This window comes from Euphorbia lathyris, chromosome 2 (assembly GCF_963576675.1).
Source record: "Euphorbia lathyris chromosome 2, ddEupLath1.1, whole genome shotgun sequence".
Taxonomy (NCBI): Eukaryota; Viridiplantae; Streptophyta; class Magnoliopsida; order Malpighiales; family Euphorbiaceae; genus Euphorbia; species Euphorbia lathyris.
This window is the reverse complement of record NC_088911.1, coordinates 8,363,950-8,377,525: the sequence shown is the minus strand read 5'-3', so window position 1 is coordinate 8,377,525 and position 13,576 is coordinate 8,363,950. Positions and strand designations below refer to the sequence as shown.

Below are 13,576 nucleotides of genomic sequence, written 5' to 3'. Positions count from 1 at the left end.
TAATACTTCGAACTCCTTCATAACATTGATTAACCAACTCAACTCATCTTGTGACCTTCTAAACTCACCAAATATTACACTTTATATCCTTTAGATTTTTATGTTTGTTTCAAAACAATGAAGAAAGAATTTACATCATAAAATGCCATGTAAGCACAAAGTAAGCCGAATGTATGACAATTTTAAGTCAGGCCGCTAAACAGATCATGCTAAGTGACAAAATAAGACAAGTTAAGCGGATGGCAGAGGTATTAAGCCTGCAAAACAAATAATCATTATACATAACCTCATTAAGTGGCTTCAAATTATAGGCTACTTTAGCATTTCTCATACATAAACAAGCAAATTATATTCATCAAAAGTAACAATTTTCACATATTTAATAAGTTGTTCAAAACGGTGTTATTTAGACAAGAAAACTAATTCCTAGCTTTCTTCCATCAAATTACATTTTCAAAAAATTATAACCTTCTTCAAATAATCCTTATTTCTCTGAAATTTCTTAACTTTCACACATCAACAACCCCCAAATACTCTACCAAACAATACACGAATCAAAAGCAGAGTCTTATCTTCACCTGCATAACTACACAAGCAAAAACCTGAGACAAACTTCAAAATTTCCAGAAAACATTACACCAAACTTGAAAATTCAGGAACAGATCTACTTGAAAATCTAGTCAAACGACACTCATCGGAGCTAGAAGGTATATTATTGCACGCACAACGAAAAATCACCCCATAATCACAAAATTGGGGTCTTCAAATGGGTGCACAATCAATGACTTTAAGAATAGCAAATATAAGAACAGCTACGGGGCTGACACTTACACGATTCATACACTGTTCCAACTAATAGAAAAACCCTACATCCTCCAACGCAAGAAAATGAGTAATGAACCACAGAAATGCATGCAACAGATGTAATGGCAAATACTCGATTTACGTATCTTAAACAGGCGAAAGGGTCCTTAGGGATTCATTTTGTCCAACTGATAAATCAGTTCCTTCTAGGCATTGAGAAAAATTCCTTCTACTCGGTGTTAAACCATCCGTATCCTAATAATGTAACCACAACAATCAGTGTTTTCCAGTCAAAACATTATGATCACTCAACACTTGAAGCTCAACAATCAAAACGGCTCTTACCTACTCTACAATCATGAATTGACTCGTAAAATTCAGTTAATCGATAATGCGGTGCAATCTGAAAAAAGTATGCAGTCAAGCTGGTTCAAAAGCTCCAAAGTCTTAATGCAACTCAATCACCTTAAAGGATTCAGCACTCCATTATAGACTGCTATTTCAATCACTTAACACTTAAAGCTCAACTTTTTTCTTACAAGCACATTGCACTTCGATGCAATACTAACCCATCAACGAGAAAAAGCAATGTTTCGATCACCAGAAATGTACCATCCTCGCATTTAAATGACTGCTAGCTTCACAATCACAAGCCATGGCCATCGACTCTTAACTTCCAATATGAGCATATGCCCACTAGTTTCGGTATGCTCTTTTACCAATATATGGCCGCAACAACTACAGTTAACGAAAACATAATCGAGACAAAATGTGGGCATAAATTTCCCATGAATTTCGACAGCTTACCAGTTAACTCCCTCACATTCATAGGCGTTGTAGGACTACAAAGAGTTCATGCTGCAATCACAATAAAATTATCTTTCCAGATCTTATGCTTACCCTTTGAATTTAGCAATTCCTTAACATATCAAAAGAGACGAGACAGCGTGACTTTTCCAAAGTCTGTTGAGACTTAAAGATAGATAACAAAACATCAAATTCATACATATACTTGTTTTTGTCTTTCCTTACATCATGAGTGTAAAACTTGGTAATGTCCAATCTGCTTATCTAAAAAAAGATTTGAACCAAAGCAGCATCCTTTCTTTGCTACAGAACTTTTAAGCTTGATGTTTTTCACAGTACATAAAGAGGCTCTTATGCTTGAAAATATGCTCTCTAATAAATATAAGCTTGACATAGCCAACGTCCTACAACGCCTCTTTCATCATTCATTTCAAATCTGTTCCATATACAAATAAACTAATGACAACAGGTTCCTTCTGTCCGAAAACACCACTTAGGAATCAAAGAGATGCCAGTATCTTCAATTAACCATGATCACCAACAAAATAGACCGGGCACAGAGGTCATACATTTCCTCCAGCACTTCATAAAAGGAAATGACAGTAAATGAGCAGTCTACTTACTTCAGTAGTATGATCCTGAACCACTAGAACCCATGTAACTGCTTCCACCCATTCCACGACTAGGGTACATTGACGAATAAGACCTACTACCAACCTGCCATTGAAGTGTGTAGTTCAATGAGTAAGACAACAAAAAAAGAAAAAAAAAATGGAAGAATCAATGTCAAGAAGTAGCAAAAGACCATACATCACCACCACGAGACATGTATTCACTGCCATAGTTTGATGGGTACATTCCACCAGCATCACTGCTGCTGTATGATCCTGAAAACAGTAAATTTGGATTATGATGGCTCAAGTTCACAAATTGAAAGGGAAAATCATTGACATCAATTTATCAGTAACTCAAGACATACCTCCATAACCCATACTCTGGCGACTGCTATACAGCCCATGTGAATCTTGAGTTGAGATAGAACTTCTGCTGCTGCTCCCATATCCTACACTGGATCTCCCAATTCTACTAAACATGATTGAGAAACAAAAAGCAGAAGTTACTGCACCGTCCAAGTTCAAAACTATAAACTGAATTCAGAAAGGTCAAAACATCAAACCTGTCCGCATATGCATCCCCGTATTGGGAAGAACTAGGGCCAAGTTCATAGTCCAACCGAGCCCTTGAGTGGCGAGCACTAGCATCAGCATAGCGTTGAGGAGCATCATCCTTGAATTGTGAGAAAATAAATCAAAAACTGTTTAGCTTTTCTGCAGTTGATAAGGGATACTTTAACATTAAAAGCTAAACTGACCATAGTAGAATATGGGCGTTTTGAACCAGACAAAGAGTCATAATCACGAACACGCTCTTCACGGTAACTTGGAGGATGCCTCTCCAATCTTTGACCATAGCCATCATCTACATATGCTCTCCTTCCTGATGTACGAGATGGGCCTCTAGGAATATCTGAATACCCAGACCCACGAGAAGAATAATCATCCCTATAGGAAGATGGCCTTCTCTCTAGGACTGCCCTCGAGCCATAATCTACAGGAGCTCTGCTCCTTGGAGGAGGAAGCTCATCACGGCGACCATATTCTCTCTTTAGGCTACTCTTCGAGTAAGATGGAGCTGTCAGAAAAGAAGGCATTGGATTATAACACATGATTAATCATATGCATACATAAACAATAAAAATATCGAATCGGAAAGAACATGGATAGATGCATACCAGGTGCTCTTCTATCATAGGATCTTGGAGGAGGTGGCAATGGCCTGCCTCTTGTTGGCACTGACATTGCAGGTGGACGTCTCTCCCTCAATCCTGTAGGCCTCTTTACACTGGGAGGGGCAGCACGACTTCCCATTCCTCGTGTTGGACGAACCCATGGACCTCGACTAACTCTACTCCCATACCAAGACCGGTTATCTGTACGACTTGAATATTTTCCTTTTCCTCTCTGAAGTGGCCTGGATAATCGGGCCCTAACTTTAGCCTGCAGGGTAAAAACTTCTTTTGAATGTAACTGTATATGTGCTAACATGCTGAACAGAAAAAAAATCATAATCTCTAAATCACTGACAAACCTTATAGTCTCCATCACCCAGCTCTGCGTTATTAATGCTTTTGGCACAAGTCACTGCAGCATCATGAGAATCAAATGTAACAAAGCCAAAGTCTTTTCTCTTGGCAGAAGGCATGTTCCGTGCAAGTTCAATCTTTTCAATCTCCCCATATTTCTTTAGAAGCCCCCTAACATGATCCTCATCCCATGAGGCAGGTAACCCATCAATGAATACAGTTTTTACCTGAATTTATGGAATAAAGTGAGAGGAATTGATAAAAGTAAACAAATATGTGAGGGTATATATAACCAGGCAGACTCAGATTCAAGACCATGAAAAAAAAAAAAAAAAAAAAAAAGCAAAAGAGCTGACATAAAACACTCTCAGAGCCTGAAAATAATTGTCAACGAAATAAAGTTCATAGAATTTATACAAAATGAAACAACACTGAGACCTAACTAACACAACACGACTAAATAGATACAACCTAAATCCAAAAACCATATCAAAAGAAATCCAGCTCATCTTTGCGGAAAAGCCTGTGAAGCGTTGCATGTAAACCTAATCCACATTTATTAATGACAGCTTACTAGAATTAGAATAATAGCATTCATTCTTCATAACAGTCATGCTACTAGGATCAAGATTCTCAGCACCATCACCATGTGAAGTGAAACATATAGGTGAATACACCTATTCCATTGAGAACTCCTATCCGAAGTTTATGCATGCTCAAGCAAAAATTACCTGTGCCATGATTTCATCACCAGGGTCAATGAATGAATCAGCAAATGAAACCTTTGCAGGCCTATCAACTCCAAATAAAACATCTCTCTTCTGAAGACGCTTAAAAGCATCCATAGCATCTGAACGAGATGAAAATTCCAGAAAGGCGAAACCCCGATTCATTCCCTCATTGTTACTATCCTCAACCAGTGTCAGGTCTTCAACATTATTGACTCCATAATGTTTTAACTTCTCTTTCAACTGGAACCACAAAAAATGACCAAACAGTGAGGAATTCATCAGCTCCAATTGTAAGCAGGTCTTTACATTTCAGTATATAATCCAATGTACTTACAGCTTCTTTGGTCCATGTCTTGCAAATGTTACCCAAGAAAAGAGTGTCACTGTCTTGACTTGGAGTAACACCACATTGTTTCCCATTAATCTGGAATTGTATCATGAAAAGAATATGTATATAAGATAGTGACATATGTAGACTCTATATTCCAAAAATGACATGAACAAAGATTACCACTGGATTTTTTAGCTCCGCCACAGCTTTTTTTGCTTGTTCAATAGTTGCAAAGCGCATGAAAGCAAATCCTTTGTTTTTCTTGGTCTGGGGATTCATCATCAACCTGACTTCAGTAACTTCGCCAACTCGACTAAAAACTTTCCTAAGATCATCCTCTGTGGCATCCTTGTCTAAGCCTCCAACAAATACTTCAAACTCCTTGCGCTTTCGTCTCTCCTTGAAAAGTTCATGATGCTCATCTTCATCTCCATAAACCATCTCAGCATGATCAGCATGATCTGCCTCCTCACCAGTATGCTCCCCATCATCGTCACCCTCACCCTCAAGTTCTTCAACAACATCTTCCAATTCCTCTTCTACCAGATCACCCTCTTCCTCCTCTTCGACTACATGCTCCTCAGGTTCTTCCTCCACTTCATCTCCCTCAACCTCCTGATCATCCTCTTGTTCAATTTCTTTATCATCATAGTCAACCCCAGCATCTTCTTCAGGTTCATATTCAGGTTCATTATCATCAAGCTCCAACCGCTCATCTTTTTCATAGTCATCTACAGATTCCTTGATCTCTTCCCCTTCTGCCATGAAAAAGGTGGTTGACACAAATTCCCAATTAGGGTCTGCTTGGATGGAGGTGAGGAAAAATTAAACAATGGAAGGGGAGGTAAGGGGAGGAAGGTGAGGTGTAGTGAATTGAAGGTTATTAATTAACCTTGCTTGGATGAAGGTGAGGTGTTGTTTGTTTTTAAGGTTTATAAAAGAAAGTTAAATATTCAGATTGCTGAAGTGAATAATCAAATACATCACTACGAATCCTAATCCTATTAGAACTAATATCCCTCCCGGTTTTAGCTCCTTCCTAATATGCCCAAATTTGCTAGATTTAAACCACGCCATTTCGCCACCACATATAACTTGAGAGTTCAGAGTTCATAATAAAAAAAAATTGAAAAAAACAAATCTTCAACGAATACATCGTATCATACCAATAGCGTACCAATAATATAATTAATTTCGTTAAACAAAAGCAGTCTGTCACAAATTTGAAAACAAATAAGAGAAATCAATCCCATCCAATCTAAATCGAATTCGATGATTAAAACATAGGAAGACTTACTTTTCACAGAAGCCGAACCATTGGCATCAGATTTCTCTCTGATTTCATCTTCAACACCTTGTCTTTCTTCAGTAATTATCTTGTTATCAGGAAGCGGCTTCTCCTCCCCAACAGGCTTCTCCTCCACAACAGGCTTCTCATCAACGACCGTACCTTGTTCCGTCTTTGGCATTTCTTCTGCCGCTTCCGATTGCTGATTCTGTCCTTTGGCCGCGGCTCTCGAGGCTCTCGCCGTCCTCTTCGCACCCGCTGCTCCGCCACCCCTCTTTACAGTCCTCGGAGGCATCGTTCAGCAAAAATAGGCAGACAAATTACCTAAAGTATATATATATATATATAGAAATATATATCTATATCTCAGACGAGCTGGTTTTCGAAAACCCTAATTGATCGTAAAATCAAATTTCACGAATCTGCTTCAGGAACAAAGCGCTAAGGCACAAAGAAAAACCCTAAAATTGACCTCGTAGCAGAAACCCTAAATAAAATTGATGAGCTGAAATGAAAAATTAGAAAACCCTAACAAACTGTGAAGGACGGCTTATGGCATATATATAATATAATATAAGGTAAAAATATCTCGAGGTCCCTCATCTTTTATTTTCTAATGTAATAAGCCTTCGATTATTTATTTTAGGATAAAGTATCAAAATTGGCCTAAGCTTTTTGGAAAAGTATCAATTTATGATCCACGTATAAAATAGCACTAATATAGGCATAACGTTACAAAATGGTACCAATTTAGGCCTCAATAACGAAACATGACACGTCATTCATATTCCTCCCTTAAGTTTTGATTTTTCTCTCCATGTACAATTGGCAGAACTTAATGGAATAATATGAATAGGTGTCACGTTCCGTTATCGAGACCTAAATTGGTACTCTTTTATAAACATCAAACCTATATTGGTGCTATTTTATACGTAGAACCAAATTGATACATTCCCAAAAACTTCAGGTCTATTTTGGTAACTTATCCCTTTATTTTATCACATCAAGTACTTAAAATTTCATTGTTAGTCACATTAAGACTAAAGCTATAAATGAGCTAAGCCGCTATGAATAGCTCGTGTTCAACTCGATAAAAGCCCAATTACGTTTGACTCGATTTATAAACGAGTCGAGTTTGAGTATGTCAAAACTCGGTTCGAAAGCTCGCGAGCATACTCAATTACAAAACAAGCTTATGATCAAACTCAATTATATTGTTCATGAACACGTTTAGTTCAATTATTTTTTTAATAATAATATTTCTATAAAGGGGAAATGTAAAACAATCGTAATTTTGTGTAAAATATTTAGTTTTATAGGCTTCAAAACTATATAGTTTTGTATTAAAAAATTAAATCAACATAATTAATGAATTGTTCGCGATCGAAGTTTGTGAATTGAATTAATGAACAAAGCTCGTTAATAAGCTTACGAACAGCTCGTGAGCAGCTTACGAACAGAATATTAAGCTCGAATTCGGATTCATCAATTTTCTAATGAAAGGAGTCAAAGCATGTCAAAGCTCGGTTCGGTTTGGTTCGATTACAGCCCTATCGATAACTAAAAAATATTTGTTTTAAACATAAAAATCAAATTAGTAGAATGTTATTCCTTTTACATATTTGATAACACTCGTAATGTTATCAGAAGGACCAAACTGGAAATATTCTCTAAAAGGATGATCAAAAGGGAAAAATGATATAAGAAGATCCGCCAGCTTAGTATATACGGCGTACAGCTAAAGGCGGGATACGCATATGGTGACACGCCTTTGACCATCCTGAGATCCGCCACATAGAAGGACACGAGGTCCGTTACGTAAGGCGATTCGTCAAGGCAAGACAATAAGTTGTTACACAGCGGGATCACCATCATTAATAAACATTAATCATACCTTAAAAGCAATAATAGCTCAGAGGTTAAGATCAGAGTTAAGTTGCATTAAAATAGCATTATATTTCATTAAAAATGCATTAAATGGAGTTATTACGGTTCTCACTCAGATTTATATAAATACCCCTGTAATAAGGTGTCAAAAAGTACACACTATCAAAACCCTACTTGTGATTACAGTTTATTCTCAAGTACATTACTGATTTTGGCATCGGAGTGCCCTCGGCTGAATACAACGGTGCCTTACAGTGATACTATACGGTGTTAAGAAATCTGCATAATATCAGTATTTAAATTTTAGATTTTTATATGTGTTTTTATAGTGTGTAATGTGATTATAAAAAACTATAAAAAAAATTATTTCTAATGGAAAGAATATAATTTTAAATGAATAACGTTCTTTAATTTAAAAATTAATATAATAAAAAGTAAATGATTAGAAATTTATGTAGAAATAAAAGATAAGGGGCATAATATACAAAAATGAAAGATTTAGGACTCAATATGCTTTTTGCTTTTCGCCTACATAGGAGTAATATAATAATGTCTGCGTATTTTATTTGTTAAGGTAGGAAATCTTAAAGGTTGTCCAACAATACACGTGTATGTATATTATTGGCTGAACTAATTGGTGTTTGGTCACAACGGTGTAGCTGAAAGCAGGGGATTTTATCTATACATCCGGATTAGAGATGCACAAATGATGTTTTTGGTTGCTTATTATTTCCACAATGTTAGGATCTTTGAGCTCTTATCCACTAATGTGTCTTGTTATGAAATTGGACCTAAAATATATTTTTAGACATTTTGTGTAAATATTAAAAACATCATTTTACATTGGAAATACAAATTGAATCAATTAAATCAAAACCTTACCTCTTTGGATAAATTATAGAAAATATTTTGATAATTGGGTAACTGAAATTAAAACCTAATCGAATTGAAAATCGAATCTCTGATAAATTATAAACCAAACTGAACTATGAATTGGAACGATATAATTTGATTAATCACTCATAAAATCTTATCCTCTAACAAGATTGGTTTTGGAATCTAATTCAATTGGGCTATAAAATGGGATTTATTAGGGTTTTGCTGGTCAGCCCCGCCCATCACAGTCTTTTTAGCCTGGAACTATTACGGTTGCGAAACTCATAGACATTAGAGATTGTTCTGTTGTAATCTCTCAAATGGAAATAGTTGAAGCCATATCACTTTCATGGTATCAGAGCTACAAGAGGATTAACATCCCAAAACCCTAATTTTTCTTGCTTCCACTCTCTTCCCATCACAATGACAAATGTTAATGGCACCGCCTCCTCCACCTCCGAAACTACATCACCTGCCGCAACCTCCATACAAATCACTCCCACAAACCTGTCATCTCAAATAACACAGAAAATAACTTCGACTAATTTCTTGTTATGGGAAACACAGCTTATGTCGTTATTGCGAGATCATGGGTTGGCACATCATGTTGATGCAACCGAATATCCCCCACCCAAGGATTTGCCTACCGGAGCTGTTAATCCGGCGTACAAACAGTGGCAACAACTTAATCAACAAGTACTCAGCTTGATGATTTTATCTTTGTCTACGAGCATTTTGCCACAAGTGGTTGGCGCAAAAAATGCTCTTGCTGCATACACAAAGCTGGTCAATGCTTATTCTACGGGGTCCAGGTCTCAGGTTAGAGATCTTAAACATCGATTGCACAACCTGCAATGACAAAATGACTCAATTACCAATTATTTGAGCACTGCAAAGCATCTAAGCGATCAATTGATTGCTCTTCAAAGTCCCATTTCTGAAGGTGGCCTCGTAGAGGCTACTCTTGATGGACCCGGTCCAGCCTTCAGACCATTCGTCCGAGCACTTGAGGCCCGATTGGAACCGATTTCTTTTGACAATCTTACTGGATTACTGCTGAATGAAGAAAGATAGTTGGCCAGAGAGACTCCAATGCCAACTTTTACACCATTAGTTAACCATGCTAGCCGCAATTCTGGACGAGGCAGAGGCCGCAGTCGTGGTAATTTTTTTGGTTCTTATTCTCCTCGTCCAAATTATACTGTTTCTACTTCACTTTATGTCAGTACACTGACTTGTCACAATTGCAAAGGCACTGGACATATTGTTAAACAATGTCCTTCACCGAAACAATGTTCTTCTAACCCCACACACCGGGTGAGAAGAAAATTAAAAAAAATCATAAAGTAGGACCAGTTTGAAGGCAGGGCTGATTGTTTTTGTTATTCCTTAACAAGTATTAGTAAGTCCCTAACATGGTTTTTTCTACTTTCATCTCGTTTTAGCATTGGTAAATAAATAAATTAACATCATATTCTAGTTCCTTGTCTTTGATTTATCTCTTAGCGTATGAAAATTGAAGGAAAATAGATAAGTCTAGGCATAGCGGAATAATAAAATTTTATCTATTTTATCTATTTTATTTTTCCAAGATCTGTTAATTGTTATTTCATATAAGGAAGGATAAAATGAAATACCTTATCTGACGAACTCTCTACAGTTACAAACGAAGTGCCCACAACTCTTAATCCGTGAGCCACGAACAATGATTAACACATAAAAGAAGAAATGTTAGTAATCAACCTTAATTAATAGCAATCGCGATGATTGCCTCTAAAGGAATCGACACGAGATCAAATAGAGAGTAAGAAAGATAGTAGTTTAGTTGGGATGATTTCGGAACAGTTCCTTAGCCTCTTACTTTGTGTTGGCCGAAATTTACAGGGAGAGAGGTCTATTTATAGACTTCTCAATCTCTAACCCTAGTTGCATTAGTTAATTAATTAATTAGAATCCTATTCAGAACAGAATTACTAATTAGATAATTAAATAAATACTTCTTATTATCTAAATAATAACTAATTATATTTAGACATTAATACTAATCTAATTAGTTATTTAATTTATGTTAGGGATAATTAATTAAAGTTATAATGACATTAAAAACTCTAATTAATATTATCAGATAATCCTTTAATTTAATTCACAATTATAATCTAATTATAATTATTAATCAAATTAATTTATCCCTAATTAATTACAAATTTCGGCCCATATAGTATTGTCCCACTAATTACAGTTTCGTCCTCTAGTTCCAAGTCCCATGTGTGACCCATTAGGTCCTTATTGCTACTAGTCGTATATAGCCTTTGAAATTGATTCATCCTGATTAATTCTAACATGTATATAACGGAATATCTTCGCGAGCTGTTACTGGCAGAACCTAAGACATTCCCCCAGTACAAATAAGAAGTCAGGTTGAATACTGACGTTAACCTTTTCGCATTAGGTGCAGTATAATATGATCCTTCATCAGTTATATCACGTGGTCAATTCCTTATAACCATGGAACGTGTCAAGGTTACATATAACGAAGAGTCTGTTTTTACTTCTACATGTTGAATTTACTCTGAAAGATAAGTTAAGTGAAATTTCTATTTCTACTCTTAACTGTATCACCTTGCAAGGATTTCAGTCAATTCACCACAATCGGCCATTTGGATATATCTCCCATTTATCAAGAGTGACAAATGCTCAATCTAATATTAACTATTCTGCAATTACTTTATGTGATACCCAACCCTGCTCTCACACACCTCAACATCTCCCCTATAGTGGATCGTGCTCGCACAGAATCAAAGCATCACACTCCATAATCTAGAATCACTAATTAATGAATGTTTGAGTCCGAGGATTAGTTATACCTACTAATACCAATGAGATGAACAGTTGACACTCAGATAAATCAATTCATGCTTTTATCTCAAGTCGGGTCCCAATCCTAATGAACTCCTTCACCGGATCCATATAACTGTCTAGATATCTATATATTTAAAGCTTGTGATATCAGTTCTCTGTCTCGACAGAAAACACTATTACATGCAAGTATCAACAGTAATATGCCAACCCATATAACATATTACTTGACTTGGGTTGATTTTAAGTCTATTGGTCTATTATAGAGTATAGTCTCACTTCATGCTTGTATGAACACTTTATAACTACTTAAATAAACTTTGGATTACTTTCTTTATGAAAGATTAATGCCTTTTATATATAGTTTCAGTTATGCTATATATCTGATTAAACAAATGATTAAATAAACAATTTATTCATAAATATTCATATCCTAAAACAATTGTCTTTCGGACACTAAACTCCAACATAAGTGAATAAGCATGTCATAATCCTCTTCATTCCACATAATTATTTTGGTATTTTTTGTTCAAATTCATGCATATTTAATAGGTTAGCATACCTTGCAATTCCTATTTAATTCCTAGTCATTCAATCAACAAATATGAGAATAAAAGAATAAAATCTATGAGTTCAAACAAAGCTCTTATGAATATATATATATATATATAAAGTATTACTGAATCAAACATTCAAGAAAAATATAGAAGTCCAACTTTGGAAATCTGACCTAGGAATCGCAGAGCTTCACATCAGCTTGTTTATGTTGCTCACTACATCAATTCTAATCTCTTTACTAGCTTACCCCATCTTGTATGAAAGCGAGAAAACAAAGAGTTTTTCTTGCTTGTAGGAAACTGATAAGTTTCCCAATGGAGACCAAGTCACGATCGCCCCTCAAATAAATGGGGGGAGAGATATACAGTGAATTTTTGCAGCAGGCCTAAGCATGGTTCAATTTACCTCTTTCAAGCCTAGGGTCACCTCCAAATCAGAGCCAACTCAGATGATATTAGAGTAAGATTGAGCAACCACAAATTTATGCATAATTTTTTTAATAACAATACTACAAATCAAATAGGTATTTTCAGTTTCAATTCATTCAACTGTTTAATCTATCTAAATTCAAAGCATTGATTTTGTTCATTCAAGCCTTTATGGTATAATTCTCAATGTAAATGCAATTAAATATCAAAAACAAAAATCAGCTTGAAGAAAAAAGATAGTAACATGATCAAGAGAGATATTAAAACAAAAATCTTCACATACTAAATTCAAGCACATACACAAAAATCATGGAAATCTATTCCTAACGCAACTAAGGCATAATTGAGTAAAACAAAAATCTTCACATGCTAAACAAGATAATACGCTTCTGCTCTTGTTAAACCCATAAAAAGAGTTATAGCTGGCAAATGTAAATTAGACGGAGAAAAAGCCGATGAAAAGTATAGATTTTAGCTTAAGAGAAAACACTGACAAAAGGAAGAACACTGGACATATGGGGAGAAACACAGATGGGATTCTTCCTCCTCCAAATAACTTTAATTAACTTCGAATATGCACCTGCCAAAGGAAGAAAAAAAAGGAAAAGAAGAAACAAAGATAAGAAAGAAAATGGGCGGCTGACTAGGGTTCTTCTATGGAAAAAGATGAGATAGAGAGAAGTCTAAGCGTTATGGGGGGCATTTTGCATCAATTCTCTTTTTGTTCTTTCAACCTTCCAATGATTAATATTTTGGTTAGTAACACTAAACATTAAACAAGCAGCTTATTCATCACAATAGAAGAATCTATGGGTTTGTTTTTAGGCTAAATAATTATAAGGTCCTTGTGTTTTTACTTAACACACT

General features: G+C 35.7%; 1 protein-coding gene across 6 annotated transcripts; it reads right to left on the bottom strand.

The window, feature by feature from the left end:
• Nucleotides 1-6,627, bottom strand: LOC136216506 (uncharacterized). 6 transcript variants are annotated; one of them, XM_066003035.1, is made up of 12 exons: nt 6,114-6,627; nt 4,997-5,574; nt 4,820-4,909; nt 4,486-4,725; nt 3,760-3,981; nt 3,404-3,668; nt 2,984-3,303; nt 2,789-2,898; nt 2,591-2,697; nt 2,422-2,498; nt 2,235-2,328; nt 1-257 (listed from the first exon to the last, which is right to left on the bottom strand). In XM_066003035.1, exons 1-11 carry the CDS (start codon nt 6,397-6,399, stop codon nt 2,236-2,238), a joined length of 2,388 nt encoding a protein of 795 aa, XP_065859107.1. In that variant the 5' UTR covers nt 6,400-6,627; the 3' UTR covers nt 1-257; nt 2,235. The 6 variants fall into 6 exon arrangements, with proteins under 6 accessions (XP_065859107.1, XP_065859108.1, XP_065859106.1 ...); XM_066003036.1 differs by lacking the exon at nt 1-257 and adding an exon at nt 305-586; XM_066003034.1 differs by lacking the exon at nt 1-257 and adding an exon at nt 1,701-2,047.
• Nucleotides 6,628-13,576: the final 6,949 nt, after the last annotated feature.